This window comes from Zalophus californianus, chromosome 5, assembly GCF_009762305.2.
Source record: "Zalophus californianus isolate mZalCal1 chromosome 5, mZalCal1.pri.v2, whole genome shotgun sequence".
Taxonomy (NCBI): Eukaryota; Metazoa; Chordata; class Mammalia; order Carnivora; family Otariidae; genus Zalophus; species Zalophus californianus.
In genome coordinates this window covers 104,650,415-104,676,512 of record NC_045599.1, presented here as the reverse complement: position 1 = coordinate 104,676,512, position 26,098 = coordinate 104,650,415, and the positions used below count along the sequence as shown (strand labels likewise).

At 40.0% G+C, this 26,098-nt stretch overlaps 1 protein-coding gene across 5 annotated transcripts in view; it reads right to left on the bottom strand.

Moving 5' to 3' along the window:
• EBF1 (EBF transcription factor 1) overlaps nt 1-26,098 on the bottom strand; it is a 391,542-nt gene that overhangs the window by 351,304 nt on the left and 14,140 nt on the right. For all 5 annotated transcript variants that reach the window (XM_027605969.1, XM_027605968.1, XM_027605970.1 and 2 more), the window contains exons 5-6: nt 25,831-25,904; nt 16,093-16,161 (exon numbers count right to left, since the gene is read on the bottom strand). In XM_027605969.1, coding sequence (XP_027461770.1) covers nt 16,093-16,161; nt 25,831-25,904 — 143 coding nt within the window. The remainder of the gene's footprint in view (nt 1-16,092; nt 16,162-25,830; nt 25,905-26,098) is intronic.

Genomic DNA, 26,098 nt, shown 5'->3' with positions numbered 1-26,098 from the left:
AAAAAATTAAATAAAAAATAAAAATAAAGTAATAATTTATGATGGGGCATTTTGTAGTTTCCCCCTCTCCAGGACTGTTATAATTTCTTAGAAGCAATTTAACACATGCTCCTTGTACGTCCACTGTACCGTTCTGGGCATTGTTGGAAATATGGGGCCCATGGATTTCCCTAGACCCGAATCCAGAAAATACAAGTTATACCCTTCCTTAAGGCTGATCTCACACAAGGTGAAATAAAGAGCAAAGCGGGACCCAGATGGCCAGAGTAGTAACAGAAAAGCTACTGGAATCAGAGCCAGAGACTTGGCTTAAGGTCCTGGCTCTGAGGCTAATTAGATCTTTGGGCAATGTTACTGAGCTTCTGTTGGCCTTACCTTTCTCATCTGTAAAATGAAGGGACTGGACTGTAATCTCTGAGAGTCTCTTCAGTTCAAAGGGAAACCTGGTCTGTTCCTATAAGAACCTAGATTCTTCTGAAAGCCTTCCCTGAAAGCCTTGAGACCTGGCTAGGTTTAATATTACTTTTATGAAGCTAAACTATTCATTCCCTATATCTGTGAAATGGGTACAAAAACCCCTACCTATCTCACTTAGTGTTGTGGGAACTAAAGCAATATAGGTCAAAGAGCTCTATACACTGAAAAGACCTGAACCCTATAAAATCTTTATTTCGTTCCCTCAGAGGTAAATGAGTGATCGAATTAAAGTGTTAGCCTCCCCCAAAGTTATATATGTCTTAGGAGAGATCAAAGGCTCTTAGCTAAAGCAATGAGAGTCTAACAGTAGAATGCCAAGCACCAACTAGGCTCAGGTGGGAAAATTTTGCATTCTTAAAAGCTCTGCAAACATTCCTTATTGTTTTTAAACCCAGCTGTTTAATCAAACCTCAAGCAGACTTTTCTGGTGGAACTCACAGACTTGCCCAAGCTACAGAGAATATCTATATGGGGGGAAGAGACGATCAGTAAGCAAACGTTGTGTTAATGAATAAAGATCCCACATTTCAATCCTGAAAACTCTCATGTTGTTTTAGGCCCACCAGCACAAGCACAAAGCTAGCTTAATAAACCATAGGATGTGAAAAATTCACTGTGATGGGGCATACCCGAGAAGTCCACCACTGAAGGGGACCTGTGGGAAGCATGCAGTCCACCCACGGCCCTGTATTGAAACCAGACAGATGAAGATGTCTGCTAAAAAATTGAGATTCCCTTTCACTTTTCCACAATTGCAAAGTTGTTTGTGGAAGGCCCCCGGAATCATTTATAACTGAAAGAACAAGAGAAGCCACCTTCAAACTCCAGTTTCAATAGGTCTGAAATCCTTCTGGAAATCCAAAGCGACAGCACCATTTAGTATTCCCAGAGAATATGAGCAACAGATAAAACTAAACCAACCCAGTGGAAAGAACGGTCACTGCAAAGTTCGGACTAACTGCCTAGTAACATTCAGCCCCTGCCACAACTTTTCCTTTCTCTGTCATTTCCATGTACCATAGAACTTGAATTCATAATTCATACCCCTGTTTTAAATACCCACCTCTAAGGGAGCCTGTAAGAATACTCACACGTTTGTGTCAAAAAACTCCCAAACAGTTACAGGGAAAGCACTGACGTAGAGTTCTTTCCCCAACAATCAGGAGGCTGCATACCTGGTTTATATGAGTTGCTAGTTCTCATGACCTCCTAATCCCCAGCGAACACTCTAGGGACATGGCTCCTCCTTACCAGGGTAGCCACAATTTCAATCAGACCTCCTCACACAACTTACTCCTAATTTTTGCAATATCTAGCTGGCAAGTGAAGCCCAATGGGGACTCATAGATACAAACAAAAGCTCGCTACAACCACTGTGTGTGGGAAAATGAGGACTACCCAGGCAGTCTACTCGGAGCAGCAGAGAGAAATACAAAGTAATAGAATGTAACACGGTTTCCTGAAATTCAGAATACCAAACTTCCATGATATATCAAAGAATCAGACCTAATTCTGCCCTTATTATCTTGGGTATGTCATGATTCATGTTGCAGAAACATTTTTAAGCCACTGTCTATCAGCAATTTGATGAAAGAAAAAAACTAACATCTCACAAGTAATGTTGAAAGCACCATGATTTGAAAGAAACTACTATTAGTAAACTAAACCGCACTCTAAATAAAGAAAATTACTGCTGTTAAGACGTACTGTTCTGAGAATTATCAGGAAGAGTACCAAAACGCGAACACTGCCGTATATAAGAAATTATTCAAGTACGCATTTGAGTAATTCTGCATTTTAATTTAACCCTTTGAAACATTAATCAAACCGTGGCTAATTATAGGAATTAAGGAATTAAATGATGGAATCTTCTAAAAGATATTATTTAAAAGGCAGTTTATACAATTACTTGTATAGATGTTTGCTTTAAAGAGGAAAACAGTTCTACTGTAATGAAAAGGGTCTTAGAAAATTAAATTAACAAGGGGGGACCAGGCTGATATGAAACTAAATTAGCATCAAATGCAAATTACAGGGTACTTAATGGTAGAAACAGGTGCAGAGAAGAACCCTAAATGAGATAAATGAATAAAACATCCCTCTCCACAAATGTGGAAGCTGACACAAAGTCAATGATATGAATAATTCAGCAGCCTCCACACTGCTGTTGAGGTCAGCCTGCCTTGACCTTTGAAACAGGAAGTAAAATTCAGTTCAAATTTGAGTGACTGGAAATATAACAGTTATTTGTTTTTTATATTAAAAAAACCCACAGAATTTTCCTTAAATACAGATATAGGAAAGATGCAATAGAATTATAGTTTGAACTAAAGAGACATTACATAATCAAAGTAGTTGGTAAATAAACAAAAAATTAAAAAATCGTTAGATAGGATTTTACCAAAACCACATTTCAAATCATGGAAATTCTAAAAAAAAACGGGACTATATAACCAGGGCTGGACTTACTGATCAAACTCCCTGTGAGAAAAAATTTCTAAATTTGTACCCTTCCTTCAAATTATTTTGTTGTGTTGATGTCAATATAAAAAATATTTTTAATTAGCCATGTATTTTTATTAATAATACAAAGTAATCTCTTACATTTGTAAAACAACATTGTTAGATTTTTTTAAAAATCTTTATGAAGCTGCTTTTTTTATCCTTCAAATCCTGACTTAATCAATGCTGCAGCCCCAAAATTAGTTTATCTTAGAAAAATGCAACCCGAGTTCTAAAAACAAATCATTCTCATAACTGTACATCTACCGTGATTCTGTCTTTTATGCTTTCTTTCCTTCTTTGCATGCTTCAAAAGTATTTTGTACAGTCAACTAGTGAAAATACTTTCTTCATTTCACATTGAATTTGGTGCTGCTAGAGATTAACATGGGATGACAACAAACCAATTTCTACAAGTGAGAAAGTCAGCAAAATATATATGGTATATCACCTCATTCTTATTTTACAGGATGGCATAAAAGATGTTTGATAATAGCATTTATCTCTGCCCTCCAAATCGGTTCTATTAATGGGACCCACAACTTGGCTATCTACCTTTCATCTATCTACTGTACTTGTCAGATAAAAGATTATGTTGAAAGATGAGCTTAATTTTATTTTCTAGATTTAGAGAGGGTTAAAGCCACATACACACGCGTGCACGCGCGCAGGCGTGCACACGCCAGCCATCTATGAGAGCAGAGGTAAACTAGATCTACAATATGATTACCATAGGAAGAAGTTTGAGATATGCTTCTTCTAAATCCAAGTGTTCAGCAGAAGCAAAATTAAAGATGCAGGGTGTGTTTTTTTTAATTATTATTATCATCATATCGGCAAAATCACTCCTCACTCGACATTTAATAAAGGCTGATAGACCAAACATTGCTGATTTGGGGCTTGGCGTAATGACCCACCTGAGCGAAGGTTTGTGTACAAAGTGGCTCCCCATTAAATAGGGCTCTGTGGAACCAGCTGGTTCTCATTTTGAAACAACCGGTTTCTCTATCCCCAAGTGCTAAAGAAAATAATCCCTGCCATCTATGACTACACACTTTCACAGAGGCAGCAATGAGAATTTGATTGTGGAGATAATTAAAGTCATTCCTGGAACTTCCATGAAAAAAAAGGGGGGGGAGGTGGGTCGAAAGAAAGAATAGTCAATGATAGTGTTTGAAAGTAAACTATGACAAATCATCTGGAGTGCGGAAGAGGGAGACGGCGCCCCCGCCCTTCACGGGATTCAGTTGAAGCCAGCTCTATTTTCTTCTCCACTCGGTTGCTCCAGGGGGAGGACCAAGATGCCATTAGTCAGGGCCACAGCCCCCAGCGTCCGGCTTGGACACAGAAGAATCGAAACACAGCCCGAGAAACTCCCTATCGCTGATGACACATCACAAGGAGATTTTTTTTTTTTTAATTTTCAATCTTAAATAAAATAGCCAGAGAGGAATCCATCTGGATTCTTCAACAGCCATCCTGGGTTGATCTGAGATTATTTTAACATGAAAAAAGAAGAGGAAGAAGAAAAAAATCAGACATTTGAAGTCATGCCTCTCAATCTCGAGGAAAGCTTGGTTTCTGTTTTTGTTTTGTTTTGTTTGGTATAAAGCCATGGTGTTCCATAAGAACCCATGCTTAGAATGGCCCAAATGACATTTAGCTTAGCCTACAGTCCCTGCACGCCTGCAGATTTCATGGGCTTTGGGGGAAAAACTAAAGTACGTGTAATCTGTCTGTACTATCTGCCTTTAACAGGAAGGAGAGATGGGCTCATTGAGGACGATCCAGGGCCTCTCAATTAACCTGATTAGTTCAGCACATTGCTCTCACGAATGGCACCTTATCTTGGAAATGGGGGAGAACTTCCTTCCACCAGTAAACGCAGGAGCCCCCTAAAGCCACAGTGATGCAGCCTATCAACTGTGAGTGGTCTCTGCTTCCCCTCCCTCTTGCCAGCCAGCAGGTCAGAGAGCCCAGCAGACGCGCTGCCTGATTGGATTTTGTGTCCTAAGGACAGGAGGCAAGCTCCCGTCTGCCCAGGTGGCCTTGCAGAAGGCTGGGAAAAGGGATGCCCTGTGGGCAACTTCAAGCCCCTTCTTTCAGAGTCAACCAGGCACATGATGGGATTGAGGTGGGGGGACAAGGGGGTTGGGGGAGGGAGAGAGAGGAAGAGAGAGTGGGGGGGGTGTTGGAGAGAGAGAATTCATTAACCCTTCAATCACTGGAGTAACATGTCAATTATACCTGCCTGAAAGAAAAAAGGGTGAATTCTTAAGTCATCTAACATTATATAAAACAAAGACACTGCTGAAACATGTTACCCAAATACTGGCTTCACGTTTGATATAATAATGGGAATCACAAAAGTTACCCTAAAAAAATAAAGCTTTCTCCCAAACTCTCTGAAATCTGCTTGTTTGCAAAGGATGCCCTGTGTATGTGTGTGTGTTTCAAATTCATGTTATCGTGTGTAATAGACATAGTAGTTAACAGAATATATTCTTGAAAATGTGCTTTGTGAGAATGTCAACAGCAGGGTTTTTCACTTGTCTGCTCTGTGATTTACTTGATCAATTAAATAGTTAGGCAATGAGGGGATTTGCATGGTAATCGTGTGAAGATTAACATTTTTAAGTGTAACAAATTTAATATTTTATCTTACATTTTCTGTTTCTCATCATTCTTTAATGGCAGTGCATTTTCACTTTATTGTGTAGTTATAACAAGCCTGTCTTTATGCAGAGAGATGAGACCACCAGCTTCAACAACTGCATTTCTAGCTCCTTTCATCCTTTCTTTCATTTCACAAAAACATACCCCAAGCACTTACTACATAGCAGTGAGGTTCTGAGCCGAGTGCTGGGGATATAGCAGTGACCAGCACATGCATATCACTGCCCTCTGGGACTTACAGTCTACCTCCTAAAGAGTTCACCTGCCTCAGCAATACCAGAGGGAACTAAAATTAGAATTTCAGAGCTGGAAAGATTTTAGAGAGCTCTTCATTGCAGCCCTTATTTTGAAAATAACATCCATCTTCTTTAATATGATATATGTGCCAGGTGTTGTGCGAAGTACCCTCCATGTGTTATCTACTTATTCCTCACCACAACCCTATGGAGGAAGAACTACGATTCTTACCCCGGTCTTACAAATGAAGAAACAGGCTTTGGAAAGTTCAATGATCTGCCCACAGCCCCAGAGTCAACAGTGGCAGAGCCGGGATTTGATCCGAGGTGCTCTGAATCCACAACCTGAAGTCTTAACCAGTGTGTAGACTGCCTTGTAGGCTGCAATAAAGCCCCAGAGTTTGCCCAAGTTCAATACCACGGAGTAAAAGCTAAAAGGCAACTTTAACGCAGGGATATTTTTCCTCTGATCACGATCCCCATCGAAAATAGCAGTCTTCTATTTTTTTAAAAAATCAATTTATTCTTTGCTTACCACTAATACTCCAAATTATTGGGTTTTGTTTTGTTTTTTTCAACTCTGAGGCACTGTAAGCTCCATGAGGGCAGGAACAACGTGTGTCTTATTCACTGTTATATCCCCAACCCTGAAAGCAGTGACTGGCACAGAGTAGAGGCTCAATAAATATTTGTGGAAAGAAAAAAAATGACTAAATAAATCCTCCTCCAAGGGGACTTAGTTACCATGATAAACTTCAGTAAGGCAACTCTGCTTAGAAGAAAGTCCCATGGCAATCAACACATTAAGAATAACAATCCACACAGAATATATTATGTTCAAATTGCAAGCACCTGATATGACTTCAGGCACCTAATATGTACCCCACCTGTGCTAGATATATTAACCCTCACAAATCGTCAAAACTGAAATGACTTTTCCCCATTTTAAAGATGGGAAAGCTGAACCCCCGGAGACTCAGGTATTCGTAAGTAACAGTGAGGGGATCTGATCCTCAGCTAAGGGACTCCTAAATCGATGCCTTTTCCATCATACTCTGCCCTGTCCCAGATTTCTCTTTGGATTAGTGCCTGTGTTTTCCCAGTGAAACACACAATGGTTTACTCATCAAAATAGATGAGGACATGAGAACTCAAATATTGTCCCAGCAACGGGTTCAACAATTTACATGTCATATTATTATGATGTTTAATCCCAAAAGTTAAGGGCCAAATCTCCTAAGAAAAATTGTTTAGATACAAAGGTTTAGATTAATACATTGGACCAAGGATGAATTATGGATACCAAGAAAAATAAGTGAGACTACATTTAGCATGAAATGCTAAAAACAGTATTTTTTTTTTTTTTTTTACTGGGCAATTGAGGAGGGAAAAAAATCAGGCTGAGAGCTGAGATGGGATTTCTAATCACTCGCTTTGTCACTAATAAAGTTCCTTGGGCTGTGTGCCTCAGTTTACCCACTGTAAAATGGAGTTAATTTGTGCCCTCACATTTGTGTGTGGAGAGAATCCTCTGAAATATTATACCATAAAGATCTCTAAAGCTTTCAAGTACAATTCAGATGTAAGCAACTATGATACTCTTAATGGTCAAGGATTTTATTTGTTTTGTGTTACAGTGCTCGTAAGCCAGAACTCAGATGCTGGTCTCTAAGACACCATAGGAACGGCCAGAATAGGACAGTCCCACTCCTACAGCCACAGAAAGAAGGACTCAATTTTTTAAAGATATTTTGAGATGTACACCATTCATCTGAGATATAATCTGGCTTTAAGAAAACACCAAGACTGTATAGAGAAACATGGGTTTGCAACATTGTCTATAATAGTTTCAAAGATAACCAACTTTCTTTTCTAAAGATCTTTCTAATAAATACAAAAGAGACTTCTCATTTTTCATCTTTGTTTTTGTCGTTGTAAAGATTGCATGTGTGTGTGCGTGTGTGTGTGTGTGTGTACGCGTAGGTGTGTGTAGATGTGGATGTGACAGAAACCAAACCTGATGCAGGACCAAGGTTCTTCAAACTAACTTTCCATTGTGTGAGGAAACTTCACTATTGCATCCAAGACTACTAAGAATGGTGTTTTAAGACACTACTAACATCACAATACCAATAAAAAGGAAGCATATGAAAAGTAGGAGAAAACTATTGTTCTATTGAACAATAATAAATAAGTTGCAAATAGCATGACTGTCCGATATTCAGATAAAGTGAAAAGAAAAAAAGTGTTAGTCAAATCATGGTTGCTCTGGAAAGATGGAGGAGAAAACAACCTCTGACCATTCGAAAAGTTGTCAGCTGAGAGGAGAGCACCGTCCAGTGCAGGCAGAGTCCTCAGGGCACTAGCCGGGTCCTAGGCCATACGAGAAAGGAGCAGCTAATATCATGGAACAAAATATCCTAACATTTCCTTTTGCTAATTTCTAATTCATTGATTAAGACAGACAAGAAAAATATACTTCAATCCTGAAATGCCATGTCATGAGTGTTCACACCCTACACAAGGGCTCTTCTGGTCTACCCACCCACCTCCCCACACACATCGGATCAATATTTGGTCAATCGAGCAGCAAATGAGCAAAAAGTTCTTGAGGGATTCTTGATATTGATTAAAAGGGCATTTTTTCTAAACCACTGCAAACTTTCCATGAACCAAAATCTTAGAATCTTGCCAAAACCCTCTACGATGTGTATAGCAACCATGTCCAGGTTTAAAATGCAACGTGCAATTTGATTATTATTTTCTCTTTTTTCTCTGCCCTGGCACTGAAAGTGTTAAAGAAAACAATAAAAGAACAAGTAAGTGTACAGGGTAGGATTTACTGGCATTTACTTTTAATCTATGGTCCTTCACTCTGTAGCTTATCGGGCCTCTGTCAGTCCTTTTTCCTCCTTTATACTTCACGAGGAGCCCCCCATGCTGCTACTGAGAGACAGAGCCCAAGTGTCTATAAGCTTTTTGTCAGGTAAAAAGAGAAGAAAAAGGAAAGGAACAAGAGGAAAAGCAAAGCTAAGAGGCATCTATTAGATGTCACTAGGCTTTTGTATTCATGTCAATGATTCAGGATTAGAGTATTTGAAATAATCTTATTGAGAGGAATCAAAAGGCCCACCGAGTGAGAGGCTGCTCTGTAGCATATGGCAAAGGCACGAACAATATCTTATTAAAGATGTGTTGGCTAACACTATTACTTTATATTATATTACAAAACTATTGTGCCTCAAACAGTTGGCGGGATGGTATAGTTACCGAGTGCCATTTTGGAGGTTATTGTGTGGGATCAAGCTATATAATTTGCCAGCTTGTCTAGTTAAGTCTTTCCAAGTAGGGTTTGCAGGCAAGTTTGGAACTGAAACGAAGCACTTCACCTTCAAAAATAAAAATCCCCAAAGCACAGTGAAGACCACTCTGTTCCCACTGAAAGTGGAGTATCTATTACATGGATGAAACGCCGGTGGCATTCTTTTCCCCCAAATCAGGTTCATTAAGTTTGCATCATTTACCATATGTGACCCCCATCCCCCATTGAAAAATATGCAGGGTTTTTTTTCCAGCTTGATTCCCTCCTCATGAAGAACACGCGCGCGCGCACACACACACACACACACACACACACACTCAGCTTCACACTTTAGCAGGATTAAGGCAATTAAAATTCTATTACAATAAGTACTGTAACGTTAAAAACCTTCATTTGCTTCTGGACAAAGGCTTGTAACTGGAGAGTTTGCGAGGGAGATTTATCTTCATCTACCCACACCTTTAAAGCCAGTAAGCAACCAAAAACAAACCTGTACTGTTCACCATATTTCATTGATTGCAATTGGAGTATTTAGGTCAATTTTATATTGTCCAGAACAGGGTAGAGTTACCCAGTTTGTAAAAGGAAAGCTAGGATGGGGGAGAGGAGAGAATGAGGAATTAGCAGTCTATTTCAGATAATGCCTCATACCAATTAAAATGACCAAAATACCATCTCTTTATATGAAGGAAAACTCTAAATGGAGTTTTTAAAATCGGTCAACTCTTCCTAAGAGTTTGGTCAGGTGCCCGCAGTAGGGGAGGAGTGAGGGGAATTTATCAATGGAGAGTTGCACTTGGAGAGCGTTTTGGGGTTTTTTTTTTTTTTCCCCATTCTAAGCAACTTCGGTTAGAAAAGTAAAAGCATATTTAATATAGTAATATATTCTCATCACAAACTGACTATGCAAAGTTGTTAGATGACACACAGGGGACTTTGTACTGCTTTTCTGTATTTTTCCAAAACTGTCACAAAAGCAAAGTTATGAAGACATGGGATTAAAAACCCCCACCACGAGCAGACACCCGGGCCAGTTACACACATAACACTGCTGATTCTCTGTAGCTTCGTTAAATACATTTCTTGGAAGTTGCTGCCATTACTTCCTTTACAGGAAAACCACTGTTGTTCATTATACAGTGTCTGCAGTAGTATTATACCATGTAAAGGTACTTTGCATTATGATATAATGTCAGCATATTTGAAATGCATGTTAATGCATCCTGGCTGTGTATTTGGGAATAGCTGATAGCAAATGGAATACAGACTGCTATTGGTTTATTGTATTTGCTGTTTTCTTATCATGGTAGCAAACTGCACACAAATGTACACGGCTCATCTCATATTCAGAATGGTATTATTTGATATGTGATAAAATTTAGAATGATACGCTCTCACATCAGCCTCATCGCTAATAATCACATAGGAATTCCCACTGAGAAAACAAATGTTTAAATACAGTAGGGTTAATAAACAACCAGAAATTAATGCTCCATGTCAGTACTGGCTTTTCACTTTTGGAAAAAGGCAAACCTCTCAATACAACCAAGAAGACAGCAATTATCCTGCCTGGGGCAATTGTAAAGGGTGAATTCCTCCTCCTTTTATTTTAACGGAGCATTCAAGGTTAGGAAATCAGATGGTATAAAGGCTTATCAGAACTCCCAAGAAATGCAATTTCACCTCTGGTTGTTCACACCCCAGACAGCAGTTTGTATATCTTACATTGTGATTATGTGCAGTGGTCGGTCCTTCTAAAAACTGGGTAGAGGCCAAAATAATGAGTTGAAAGGTCAGTGAAATGAAACTCTGAGGAAAAGCCTCATTTGCAACAAAGTATATGTTATTTTCACAGAGGTGAGGACTTTATTACATACCCCACCCCACTCTATGGTAATTCTAAAGTTTTACTATTGTCTTCCTGTTATACAGGTGGATGTATATCTTACATAAATACATCAGGCCAATTTAATCAGGCAATTAGATGTTGACAAGACAACACTGGACATTTCTAAAAAGTTCAGTCATAGCATTTATACTTCTCAGTTGAAGAATGGATCTTAAGAAAAATTTCTTCTCTGAACAACCCTGACAGGGTCAAGCTTTTCATATGCTGTATGTCATGTAAATTCAACAGGTAAAATAAGCATTATACTATTTTCACTCCCGAACATTCTATTTCAGACAATAATCACAAAGAAAATCCAACTAGTGTTACCTAAATGAAAGTGATCTAGATGTGGAAGATCCTTAGACAATCCTGGAAAAGACAAATATAGGCTTTTTTTTTCTTTCTTTCTTTTTAGGACACCCTTGGGTCAGTGTGGCCTAAAGAGCAGTGATTCTAAATAAGCTAACTTTTTCACGTTATAAAATTCATGTATTTTTTAAAATGTATCACAAGCTTACATCTCGAACATAGATATAAGGATCTTATAAATGGAAAAGGAAGACAAATCTGTTGAAGTTATAATAAGGAAATGCAAAATTTTTAGAGGTCTATTAGTCAACAGGCTTTAAAAATCCATGTTAACACCGGCTGTGAGGAACTCAATATGTGCAGGCTATTCAAGCCACGTTATATCTCAAAAGGACTGTGTCTAAATTCACATGAGACAGGAAAACATGATTTGAGGAAGAATTTCACCCTTTATTATTTCTATCTATTAAAAGAAAAAAATTCCACTTGTCAACTACCCAGGGTCCACCGTGCAAGGACGTGAAGAATTGGGAACTTATTTTGTCCCTTTATTTAGTGGTCTATTTCATCAATCACACTGATCCTAAATTGAAAAACCAACCAAATAAACAAATACTGAACCATACCCTATCCTGCCCTCCTGGAAATAAGCACAACTAATCTGACTGGAAACTTCAGGGCTCTGTGTGAAAGGAATCCTATAGTATAATTCAGAGAAAGAAATGTTCTTGTAAGACCATCTGTATTCACCCATGTCATTGCTCTAAGATAGTTCAGTGAATCAAGGATAGGAAAATAAAGAGTCTTGTGAAGCAAATCAAGAATGGATGGTAACCCTAACCAACTAGATACAGAATAACAGTCTGCACACTTAATATATTCAGTTCAAGTATTTATAAAGAAGTTTCCATGTAGAAAAGGGAAGATTTTTTTTTTATAGATTTAGAAAAACTGGGTTCCCAATTCGGACTACCCTGTGTGACTTTTGTCATTACCATCTTTTCTGATTCTTACAAAGTAAACCTAATTAAGAACCTCCCTCATTAGTCTTCCAGAAAAATTAGCACAGCTTATGCTAATTACTCCTGCAAAATTTAATAAACTCGTTGAAATGGGAATAGTCTAATGAGGTTTTATTTATTGAACTAAGATAACTCCAAGGAAAAAGGTTAGGACACAAGGATATCCAATGTGGTAATAAAACTACAATTTATTCAATTTCTAAACACGGATTTTATTGCAAACCTTTTAAATTCAAATATGAGTTACTGTGTGAATATGTTAAATCAATCTCCACCTTAATTTAATAACAGCAAGACAGTTTTTACTTTTTACTTTAACAATAATTACCACACATAGCCGTTTACCTCAATGATAATGAAATTTGCTGTTATTAGTTCCTGGTCATCGGTTATTAAACATAACACATATGACTTTTTGCATGTCTACACAGCCCAAATACTGGGATCGTTGGGCACATCCTGGTCTTTATAATTCTTAATCAAGCCATTTGGCATCAGGCCGAAATATGACCTGGCAGTCAACTCCACATGCACACCTTCTACATTTGCAGAAATCTTCCTCTATACTTTTTTGAAGGGACTTAACAAATTGTCACAAATGTAAAAAGAATTTGGGTCATATTTTTCTTACTTTGTTGCATGCTATTATAAAAGAAGGAAGTAGAAACCCATTTTCTAAATCACGACATGCAACTGCTGATTTTGTTAATTCCATTTTTTTGATAGACTATGCCAAGCTGATGTCCCCAAATCACTGGCAGCAAAAAATACAGCCAAAATTTAACACAGAAATAGCTTAGCCTGCACCATTGCTGTATGACCAGAAAATGTCTTCTATCTATCCTATAAATAGTTTTCCTGAATAACCACTGCTAAAAGTCTTTTGACTGATAAAAATAGCAGTGTTCTTCCAAAATCCGAAGGACAAGCAAAGGGAGCTAAAAATTATTGGTGCCCAAAAGGTGACTTCGTGCTAAAACTATGCTAAATCCTAACACAGTGATTGCCTGTACCTTCAGCTCCATAATTGCATATTGTATGCATCTTGTAAAAACAGTTACTGTTGCTACTGAATGCAGGCTCCATAACCTATTTTTGCAAAATATGCAGAGATTCACATCCATAAATCTGAAAGCAAATCAAACCCTAAGCACGTAACGCAGATATTATGCAATCGGTAATATAGAATCAAATTGGAAACTATGAAATTCAAACACGGTTGCCATCATTTTTTTTTCCTTTGCAGCAATTTTATGGAATTGAAAAATCTTCTCTATTTTGCCCTTCCTCGTGTGAGTTCTTTTCTTGTTGTTATTTTCTTCTCTCATTGTTAAAAATGAAAGTTTCACATATCAGCAGAGACAGGGCTGGAGCTTTTAAAACCTTTGGCAGACTCAAGGACAAATAAATTCTGAAAACTCAGATGCAAATAAAAATAGCTAAATGGGGTTTTGCATATCAACTGGCATCACTGCTTGAAAAGACAGTTCATGGGAGACAGTGGCAATCGCCAGCAAATAAACATATGTTGAGGCTTCTGCAGATCCACTGGGTTTCAGCCGGTTTTAAAATACTCCTCTCTTAAGAGACCAACATTGGCTACACACTGTTTTCTACTTTGTCAAACCAAAAAGGGAAAAAATGAAAGGAGAAATGTCATGAGTAATATCTCTCAAGCCACCAACAGTATAAAGTGCATACTTATTTTGCCTAAATTGTTTGAACTACCCCAGCCAAGAAAAGGTTTTAAGTACCCTACTGGGACAGATGCTAGGCGGCAACAATAGAAGCCACACTAATGCAATCCAGGTAACACAATCCTGTTTCAAAAACACGGGCCGGGCTAATTACAGTGCTGCTGAGTCAAGTTTCTTATGCCATCGCAACCCACAAGAACAGGTCAAAATCAAATGTTATTCAAACCACAGTCATATCAACCTTCTATATCAGAGTCACGGCTTAAAACCAAATGAAGAACTTAAAAGCTTAACCCATTCACAAGCAAAAGAAGTGTTTTCATTGCGGGTGGCAAGGTACGGTTGCTTGTCACGATCTACGCAAAAAGGAACTGCGCGGCAGAACAGAATGCTTATAGTTTCCAAGTTTGGGGGACTGTTTGGGCTGGTCCTTTGATCAGAACACTTTCTTTTTAACAGAAGCATTAGGAAAAACTTGCTTAAAATAACAAATGGTATTTCAAAGAGATGGATTTAAATAAAACAAACAACATAAAGGTTATATTTAGTTTTGACCTTTTTCATTTGAAGATTTATCTTCCATTGCAGAAAAAAGGAATTACACAAATGGCAGGTCTGCTCTCACACATAAACATGCTGTTCCAACCCTACAGGCGGCATACAGCCTCACTGCACACGAAAAACGTGTATTAACTTGGAATCAAATATATTAAGACTCAGTTATCAAGCAAAGGTGTATGTTTTGGGTGAATATTAGAGAGATATTTAGTTAAAACACCTGTTTGAAACGTAAGCTTTTATAAAGCTAGTGGGCAACCAAAATTGGGTTGAAGCCTGGAGAATCACATGAATCCAAATCAACAAATCAATGTTTTGACATAAATTACCAGGAAGCAGTTTTTCAGTTAACTGAAAAACAATAAAGTAAGCCCCAAAAGGTAAAGAATTGGAAAGACAGATAGATAGGTTTGTTTTTCATTTTGTTTTGTTTTGTGTTTTTTTTCCAGTAAAAATCATCATTACCAAACCCAAAGAGGAACTTTTGTTCAGCTGTTAATTTCCTCCATGAGGGATCCGCCAGTCTAATTTACAAGACTCTTTTCCAGCTAGTGGAGGGTGTTAGTTCTTTCCCTAGCTGACAACTGACAGTAACTATAAACCTTCCAGGCCATTTAACTCTCAATGAGTAATGCTATGTAACAAATGGTTTATCATACATATTTCCATACAATGAATTTCAATAATTAAAATGTAAAATGAATATTTGGAATGCGACTTCGCATAATATGTGCACACACTGACTCCAAATTGCACCCAACAACTAAAAGAGATTTATTGTTCTATAGTGATTTACTTGGTCATGTCAGATTAGTAATATGGATCTGTTTAAAAACACAATAATTAAGACAAGCAGGATAAATTAATCAACTTACAATACAGTATGAGCTACCATCAAATGCCGGGAGATAACACTAGAAAGTCTTGGTTCACAGATCTCCTTAGAACTGCTTTTATGCATAAATAAAACCTTAAAATGTAGATGGATTACGTCCAATAGAACTACTGTAGCTAAAAGTGATAATGATTCAAACATTTTTCAAATAAAAGTTAAATATTTATAAGCACCCAACCACATTTCATAAATCACAAACTATTATTATTTTATTTCTGTAGCTTCCTGGCACAGCATGAGGATTGAGCCACAGAAAGTCAGGAAAGAGAAAAATATTCCTTTAAGAGCATGAATCAGACACAAAACCAAAGCAATCCAAGAACACGGGCCTCCAAAGAACATTCCAACTGGTTTTCCCAGGGATCGCAAAAGCTCGGCGCAGACTAGTCATGACCAACAGGCAAATTTTGGCCACGTGCGTTCCTCACCCTCGCCCATGAGCGACACAAGGCAGGTGTTTCATTATAATGAGGAATAAGAATCCAGTGAAAGTAGAGTGGTCCCTACCTGTCAATTATCACTGGATCTGAGGGAGTCTCATTTCGGTTGCCACAGCTCTTCTTGTCACAACAGCGGCTATGGAGCAAAAGGGAAAGGATTTAGTACAACCATCACAATGTGAAATCATCATTTAGGCAGACAGAAGGTTCAAATTGCTGGGTTGCAAATGCTAGAATTACCACAAAGCCATACCTGGCAATCAACGGATCCCTGGGACAGAAAATGCTATGTGGTTCGTCTATGGGTTAATGGCCAGGCTTAACCTCTCCCTGAACAAAGAAGGAGGGAGGAAGACGGACTCTCCTGGAGCCACGACTGACAGCCCCTAAGATGGGGTCTCCCCATCACTGCCCACAGTATTGAAGAGTTCACTGTGAAATGCATTATTATTACATCTACCCAATGAGAATATTCAGGGTTGTGGGTGGCTCAAACGTTCTTCCCTCAAGATCACACTAATTGTGTGGAACGCGTCAATAATGAGGTATGAGTGATTTCTCCCCCTCCAGTAATTCTGTATTAAATGGATTCTTTTTCTTCTCCTTCCTCTTTCGAGGGAGACATTTCCTTCAACCCCAGCCCGCCCAAAATCCTAAAGCTGTAACTGTCTGCTTTTGAACCATCTTCATGAGAATAAAAGTACAACATAATAATGAAGAAGAAGAGGCAAGATAAAGGAAAGTGGAGAACCACATGTTGTCTGGCTTCTGTGTCCTGTGCTGGCCACCGTTTGAGTTTTCTGGATGCATTATATACAGTTGATCCAAAGGCTAGCACAGCCCTGACAATAGATGCTCTTAATTAGGTTAGAGAAAAAACAGCCATGGGCTAGAAGATCACCCACTATCAAAATCACACCCTAGCTGTGAGGAAAAGACTGTCATTTCTGTAAAAGTGGGATGCTTCTGGGTGGGGGGGGGTGGAATTAAGCTTTTTAAAAATTACCCACGGTCAGTGGAAAACTATCCATCTGAGACTTGTTTGCAGATAAAATATATGTGCACTGGTCAGTCTACACCCAGGGGCACACTATAAAACACATGTTTGATCAAAGAGGCGAGGAAGTTATCCAAGGGTTATACATTATCACGTGCCACAAATAAAATATGCACTTTTCTCCCTCTTTCTTACACAGGCATGTGTACACACACACACACACACACACACACACACACACACATTTTACTTAGTGAATCATAGGGCCTAAATTTAGAAAGCTGCTGGAGAGAACCAAACACTGAACTTCATTTTCAGGACCCAGAAATATACTCCTGGATGGAGAGTCTTTCACCAAAGTTGGGAAGTCTCTTTCCTGACTATATCTCTGAGAAGAGAATCAGCTTCCAAATTTGGTGTTAATTCTCTTTGTCTCTCCTATCTTCGGAAAGCAATCCTAAGAACTGTATCTCCTTTGTTAAAGCCCCAGCTGAAGGTCACTCCATCCACCTTTCCCTTTCTGATTCAAAGGGAACTATTTCCTTTTAGGCCTACATTCTAATATACCAGGACTATGGGGCTAGAAAGCCCAAAGTATCCCAATACCCAAGAGAGAGATGAGGAAACAAGGGAATGAGAAGTAGAGTGGTTGGAATGTTTGTAAAAAAAAAATGATAGTTTAAAAATTAAACTCCATCATCCCTAAACTCTGATCCCCTACGCCTACATTTTAAGGGCTTGCCAGAAGAGCATGGTGGTTAAGAACACTGGCTCCAGAATCAGACAGAGCTCCCTGTACCACCTGAAGCAAGGTACTCTACCCCACAGAATCTTAGTTTCCTCATCTGTGCAATGGGACAACTGTGGTGCCCACCTCGAAGTGTCAGGGCGCAGATTCAATGCAATCAGGGTATAAAGCTGGGCTCTGCGACTGGTCCTACTAAGTGCTCCATGGAGGGCAGCATCATTATCACCCCCTGCTCCTGCCTCCTCCGACCTCCTCTTCCTCCGAACCTGAGCAAACCTGCCCCATGTTCTGCAGAAGCAGCAGGCTTCCAACAGCTGCCTATCAACAGATCCCATGTCCTCTTTACCCAGGGAGAAAACCAGTAGGTGGGGAAGACCTATTTCTCCTCATCGTTTTCCATCCCCCCCCCATTTTTCTTCTTCAAACAGTGAGTGGGCAACATAAGTTGCCAATGGTAGAACCCTCACCGGGTCCTGTCCAGACTCATGCCCTCCAGGGGCTCTTGGCATGATGGCAACTTCAGAGTAGAATCTCCATGTCATGCCTGCTTCTCTCTCTCCTCACTGCCATCACCCTCATCCACGTCACTTTCATTCTTTGCTTGGACTTCGGCAGTGGCCTCCCATCTAGCCTTGCTGCCTCCATGCTTTACTTCCTAGAACAGCCAGAAGGCTCTTTTCAAAATGTCAATGGGATTGTGTCACTTCACAGCCCAAGACTTATTACTGGCTTCCCCCAGCACTCAGAATAGCTCTATGGCATGCCATGATGCCAGACCACCGTCCAGCCTCCTGTCACTCTCTTCTGAGCTGCCAAGCTCCAACCTCACTGGCCAATTTCAGTCTCTATGATATGCCTCACTCAGTCTGACCTCAGGCTTAGGCCTGGGCAAGCCTCCCCGCCTGGTCTGTTCCTCCTCCAGCCCCTCCTTAGTTAGCCAGGCTCTACTTGCTGTTCAGGCCTCAGCCTCTATGCTCCCTCTCCAGAGAGGCTGGTCCTGACCCCCTTTAGGCTCCTTCTGGTTTTTCCTTTCAGGACATGTAACACAATCCAAATTATATTCTTATATCAATGTTTGTTTTATTACTCTCTTTCTCCTCTCACCGTGCTCCCCACTAATCTGCATGCTTCATAAAGGAAGAAACTGTCAATTTTATTTACCTAATAAGGAGTGTAAGGACTGAAATAGAATGGAGAAGCTCAAATATTGATTGATGATTGATTGACTGATCAAATGACTTCAAGAATGATGTAATGTACTGGGGGAAATGCGATCCAAGGAAATAGGAAGGTGACAGATAGAGGAAGCCAAGCTGACCCTCTGATCAGGCACTACCGACGGAAAGAAGGTTCACTCCCATCCCACTCCATACACCAAACCACCTCCCCCAAGCAAGTGCCACACAAGACATGAGATTGGTCCTTTGACTTAAGCACTGTCTTTCTTCATCCTCTTAAAATAAAAATGCCCTTGAGCGCAGCCAGATGAATTGAAGCACAGCATAAATGAGAACCACTTCTCAGCTGGGCCCCAAGGGATCCAGGGGAAAAGGCAGATGTGAAGAACAGAAGTGTGGAAGGAAAGACAGAACAGGAATAAAAGGAGGTAATGAAGGAATGAAGAGAAAACAAAATGAAGGGGCTGAAGTTCACATAACACTTATAAAAAATAAAACTTTATGCAAAGTACAAAGAATGGCCTCCCCACAGGTTTCCTGTTTTGGGGGGGTGAGGAGGGGGTCATGTCACTGCATCACAGTCATCATTCCCAAACTGGGAGTCTTGGGCACTGCTCTGCACCTGGAGTGGTGACCAAATACGGTCTACAGGATGAACCCTACTTTTAAAATGCATAGATATGCAGATATATGTGTGTATATACATGTATATACAGAACTATGTGCAGCATTAAAAAGGATGAAAGTGGGTTTTGACACACTCTCACGGAACGAAGTCTAAATCAAATTATGAATCGAGAAAGCCAAGCTGCTGAATAGTGTGTATGGGATGGTCCTATTTCTGGGAGAAAAAAAATGAAAGAGTGAAAGAGAGAGGGGGAGGGGAGAGGAAGAGAGAATTGGGCGCAAGCCAATTCACCCCTCACTTCACTCAAATCTCTAGGCAAAGTCACCACCTTAAAAAGCCCTTCCCTGCCTGACTGCCCCAGGGCTCTCCCTCACCCTGTCTCACTTTTCTCCCTGGCGCCCATCACATTATATTTTATATTTATTTTCTTCTATGCTGTCTGCCTGTCCATGAGCACAGGGTCTTAGACTGTTTTGTTCTAGGCCGCAACTAGAACAGAGACCAGGGCACAGGAGACCCTCGGGAAATATGTTTTGAATAAATGAATATAAACTTCCAAAAGTAACCTGTAGGGAGTGGAATAGGAAGTGGGAAGGAATGGAGGGTATATATTTTATTTCCATCCTTCTGTGGTCTTCTGCTTTTTATTGCGGTATTACTTCCCTATTAAAAAACTGAAAATCAACCGTAAGTTGGGGAAGAAATGTCTTCCTTTAGACTGAGCTGACATCTACCCGCCTTCCAGATTCCTAGTTCTGAGCCCAGAGCCACGCTGAGCAAGAACCAGTCCTTCTTCCCCACCACGAGTCTTTCTCGCCCTTCTCTTTCATCTCTTCTCTAAACCTAGCTGCCTCCTGGTTCCTTCTACTGAACTCAGAAGGACCAAGAAAGGTAGGCACCACCTCCACCACACACAAGACAGGACAGGATGAAGGGAGAACAGATTTGCTTAGGTTTAAAGCAGGCGTGCACTCAGGCTGAACCAGCACAGTACATGGGACAACAGATGTGAGAGCACTTTAAGAGATAAGTTACCATGTTAATGAAAGAAATCACAGTGACAATTATATCCTCATCACTGTGTGACCGATGGATCTTCATCCATTGAAAACGGTTTCTTAGGCTCTTATTGTACCAGGCACAGCCCTGGCATTTGATCCCCCAGAGTGGGCATCTATCAGGGGGCTTGGGGTTTCCTGATTGGCTTTGTCACCGAGCAGGAAGCCCACTACTCCACATCCTTTCTTAACCTGAAACTCAAGTGGCAGGAAGGCAAAGTGGAGTGAGTCACAGGGGTGGGTCCCCAGCACCTGCTATCCTACAAACACTGTGGACTCAAGACAGCATCCCTTTCCCCAGCAGGATCGGGCATCTCCCAGATAATTCCACACACCCAGGGAAAAGCAAACGTATGAGTTTCCTCCTTAGCAGCCTAACACAGGTGGCATATCTCTAGCGAGCTGACACACAGCTTCTTAAATCAGGGCAAGCAATGTTTACATGCTTCCCAGTCATGGGACTCGCAGATCTTCATCTTAGAGGCGTGGAATCCTTTCCTAGAAGTAGAGGCTCTCTCAACTGGAGAAAAGCATCACCTAAATCTCTAAGCTTCACACCAGAAAACAAGATTATCTTTCCTGTTTAGCCCAAGTGGCTACAGAATGAGATACATGAATTATCTGAATAGTCTGATTAATAGTGATAAGTTCACTTTCCCTTAGTTTACAAACATTGTCAAGTTGTCCCACTCCCTTAAAAAAAAAAAAAAAAAATCTCCTTTTCTCTTGAGTTAGTTTCTTCACTGCCCATGTTTCTCCTCGCCAGAGTCACCATCATTCCCTGCCATAAAATCTGGGTTCCAGGCCTCACCACCTACTTGAATGTCCTCTCTCAAAGTTCACCAGTGACTTTCTGGTACTTTTCTCTCTTCAAGTCCATCTGGATCTTCCCAGGACTTATAATATGGATGGCTCCCCATCTTGGAAACCCCCTCCTTTTATTTCCATGCCCTGAATGCTCAAGGTTCTTTCTCCTAATTCTTGAACACACTCTCCCTCCTTGCTAAATATGACCACTCCCCAAGAATGCACCCATGGTCTCTACTCTTTCTAGTCTCCCACCCTTTCCAATCCCACGTAAGCCCATAGCTTTAACTCCGCTGTTGGGAAAAGACCTCTCTGCCGCTGGTTATCTTTTACCCTCTCTCCCCAGCTCCAGGCCACAGCCCACTCACCTGCAAGCCTCTCTCCCCAGAGAAATCCTGCCAGACCACCAACAAACAGGCCCAAACACTTCTTCGTACACCCTCTAAAATTCCTATCTCACCCTCCTCCTCACTCCTGAGGCCACTACCCGCCTTCAGGTACGACCTCCCTTCTCTGAACAGCCACAGTCCTTTGCTTCACCCCTCATCACAGACAACCCTGTCTACAGTGCAGTCTGGGCGTCGGCTGACAGGTCTCATCTCCCAGGCTAACCTGTACCTCTCCTACTACAGGACCAGTCCTTTGGCTCTGCATTCCACAGTGCTTTGCACATAGCAGGTGCTACAAGAATGAATGAAAATATCCTTAACCACCATACCTCGAATGAACAAAGTATGTTAATGCTGTAGTAGGCACTTCCCTTCCCTTCAATGTTCTCTTATTATCTTTCACTCTGAGCAACTATGTACCAGGTACTTAGCTAGACACTGCAGATATTGCTGCTACTGGGACTACTACTTCTGCTTCGGTTGGTGTTATTACTAATAGTGCTGCTATTCCTATTAGGAATAACAATAGACACTCGGTACTTACTATGTGTCAGGCACCGTGGTAAGTATTTATGGGGATTATAGCATTTAATCTTAACAACCCCCTATGAGAGAAGTAGCATTTCTCCCCCATTTCACCCATGGGACAACTAAAGCAGAGATGAAAGCTGAGGGGCTTCTCTGCCTTCAAGGAGCTCTTAGTTCAGCAAAGAAGGACAGGCCCTGGACACACAGTTACAGTGTGCTAAGTGCTATTAAGGAAAAGCATGGGATATAATAAGAGTGCACACCAAGGAGACATAACTCAGGCCAAGGGCCTGGGACACTTCCATGAAGAAACCATGCTTAAGTAGAAATCTGAAGGACAAAATCAGAACAAGCCAGCAAAAGAGGAAGAAAGAACAGACTATTTCGAGGGGTTGCCCTGAGCTTGCCCTGGGAACTCTTGGTCCCATAAGAGCCTGGGCACTGATAATAGAAAAAGAATGCTTTCCTAAACAGAGCACTCAACCCCTGCAATCGTCCTGTGCACTGGAAAGGGAGAAAATCGGCTTTGGCCTGCCTGGGGAGCGGGGCGCTGGGGACTAGGGCTCAGCTACCAAGCATAGTTCCTATTTTCCATTTACATTTAAACACAGGATGTTGAGATGCAGTATAATCAAATCCCTTATAGATTCCCACTTTAAAAAAAATCCTTGGGGGGGCATATTTTTTTAAAGAACTAAGTATTAGCAAAATATAATGATAATCAGTATGATAGATTCCAATTCACCAAAAATGCAGAACCTTCCCAAAATTCCATGAAAAGAGTTCTATGCCATCAAGTCAAAGAGGTTTTGTCTCAAAGAGAGGCAGTAATTATAATCTAATGGCAGTAAGTCCTTTAGCCAGCTCATGCAATGGGGTTCCCTCTCAATAGAATAAAATAATTTTTTTTAAATTTCCAACCACCTGAGACACAACTCCCTGGTGTTTTTCGGGGTTTTTCTTTTTTCATTGCCTGCAACAAAACAGAATCATCCAAGCCCTTTCTTGTTGATCTAAATTCTCTGTGTCTCCCTTACCATAGCTCCAATGTGCTATAAACATACAGCTTTTGTGACATAAATGCAAAGTTTTATTGTGTCGTTAGCCTTGATAGAAAGCACTATAGAAAGTTGTTTAGAAATTAAATATCTAAAACAAGCTATTTTAAAATCCAGGGCCCTCACTATTTCATGTCTGCAACGAAGAAATTTCATCTTGGGGAGAGCAAGCTGTCTTTCACACCATATGGCTAATGGTGGTGCATAGCAATTAGCCAGGCTGATTAATGGTGAACAGACTCTAATTTTATGCTTATAATTGAGCCTGCATTTGCACCCCTGGTGCAAATTCAGCACATCCCAACTTCCACTTACAACAGGCAAGAAATCAAGAGAAATAGGATGGTGTGGAAAGTGAGAATTTTTTTCCTAAAGCCCCCTAAAGAGCATCAGATTTGCAATTTAAAAGACTGTTAGCCACACAATAGATGACAGGTTTGTGTAATAGGGTCATGGCGGCCTGGTAAACAAACAGTACCCCTTCCACATCTATAGGCAGCCAGGAAAACCGTAATCTGTAACATTAGCAAGATGACATTTTGAATATGGCTTTTCCCTCTTAGCCACACAGTACAAACATCATCATTTGCCTTCAGTGGCTTGAGAATTTTATTTTTGCTATTTTTATGTTTCTGAAAAATAGAAGGAACATCAGCAGTAAAGCACGCCAACCGGCGTAATAAAGTACTTTGGACCAATGAATTTTAAGAACAAGAAAAATATAAACTGCATTAATAGAGGGTAGGCTTGTGTGTGAAAGGCATAATATATCTTTAAGTATTTCAAGAATAGAATTATTTCTAACATAGTCCAAACGTGTACAGATACGAGATGCAAATCTATGATTCATAGACATTAGTTGGCCTATTGTTCGAGATCCATCTTCCTGTCTGTCCCCTACTTGCTAGAATCACATGTAATAGAACATGGAAAATTCATTCTAATGACATGCTAATTGAGGGAAGCTAAATAGAGATATGATCAGAAAAATAGTAATACAAAGGAGGTCATTTTTTTAATGCTTTTCAAAATGATTTTACTCATTTAATTCTGAAAAGTGCAACTCAGCGTTAATGGTACAATCATTGTATACAGGACACTAATTTTTGCTTAATAATATCTTCTAAGAAACTGATGACCGTATTTTTGGGTTTTGCTACTGTTTTAAAGGTAAGGAAAGGCTACCTGTTTGTGGAATAAGTACCAAATTTTACAAATCGTTGAAGTGAAAACTTGTGAAAGTCCTGAGGAACTTAGAATAATCTATTAAAAGTATGCTTTTTAAAAAGGAAAAAAAAAGAAAATTTTATATATATACGTAATTATAGATATAGAAGTTAATATTTGGGATTTCAGTAGGAAAACACATTAAGCCTTTTTTATTTTATTCCCACCTGTGGAGTTTTAAGATTGCTTTCCCCACAAGTCTGGGAGGAGCAGATAAAGCCCACCCGCTCGAAAGTGGCAGCTGAAGCCTAGAACACTGGTCAGTAATAGTCAGAAGCCAAGCATGCTTTGTGCCCAGGAGAGCCTGCATGGCTAACAAAGCAATTAGTAGCCTTTCCCCGATGCATAGTGGCATCTTCGTGCTTTATCCAATTACTCAGAATATATCAGGTGTTATTCTATGAAGAATAAGAATCCTATACTGCAAGTTTAAAGGTTGTTCTCTGGTCTACTCTCTTACATGTGGAGGACTGGCTGGGGCCATGAAAGGGAATTTGGTCTGCTCGCTTGTTTTCCAACATGGCTTGTGTCTGATTACTAGGCAAAATAAATACACTCATTTGTGGGTGAGATGAATTTTTATAACTTTCAGGTGTAAACATTTGTCATCCTTCCAAAAGCTCACTGTTACTGAGAAATATTAGCTACACTGTCACAGTTATATACAGGGTAACTAAGACTGAGAGATCAGAGGCAAAGGGGGAAAACCCACACTCAGTTGAAGGACGAATGATGCCTTTGTACCGATGGTCACATTTTTAAGTGGGAGAATTAAAAAGGGGAACTATAACTTTCAAATCTTATCCAGAGGCTTCTGCTGACATCAATAGAACTCTTACTCATTTTACTAGCAATGTAGTTGAGCACATATATTAACACTAAAAGGATATATCGTATTTTATTTGATTGAACGGAAGAAGGGGAGGGCACTGTTTTGTGCCCATTAAAATTGTGATATCAAAATGGAAATGTATGTCTTTCAGGGTGAAATCTAATAAATAATCAAGAACTGCTGAGATGACTGTGATGCCTTACTACCAAATACTCATGTTGAATAGTTCTTTTTAGATTATCTAATAGAAGCAAGATAAATATATACCCAAAAATGGATCTGAGCTCACCTGGATTTGAGATGCAAATTCATCTTCTCTTTGTTAATTAGAGGGAGAAAACAAGGTATTTCTTACCTGCACATGATCTCGTGTGTGAGCAAGACTCGGCACATTTCTGGGTTCTTGTCTTGGCCTTCATACACTATGGCCTGTAAACAAAGGCATGATTTGAGCTAAAAATGGAACGAAGTACCAGAGAACAAACTATTGCAATTGAGTACTTGACCACTTCAATATTGCTGAGGGCTAATAAGCTTTCAGGAGCCCAAAGCCTCACTGAGCTGACTGCTTCAGGATATGTTGTTAAGGATCAACCCAAATCAAGTAGAGGGTATATGTTCCT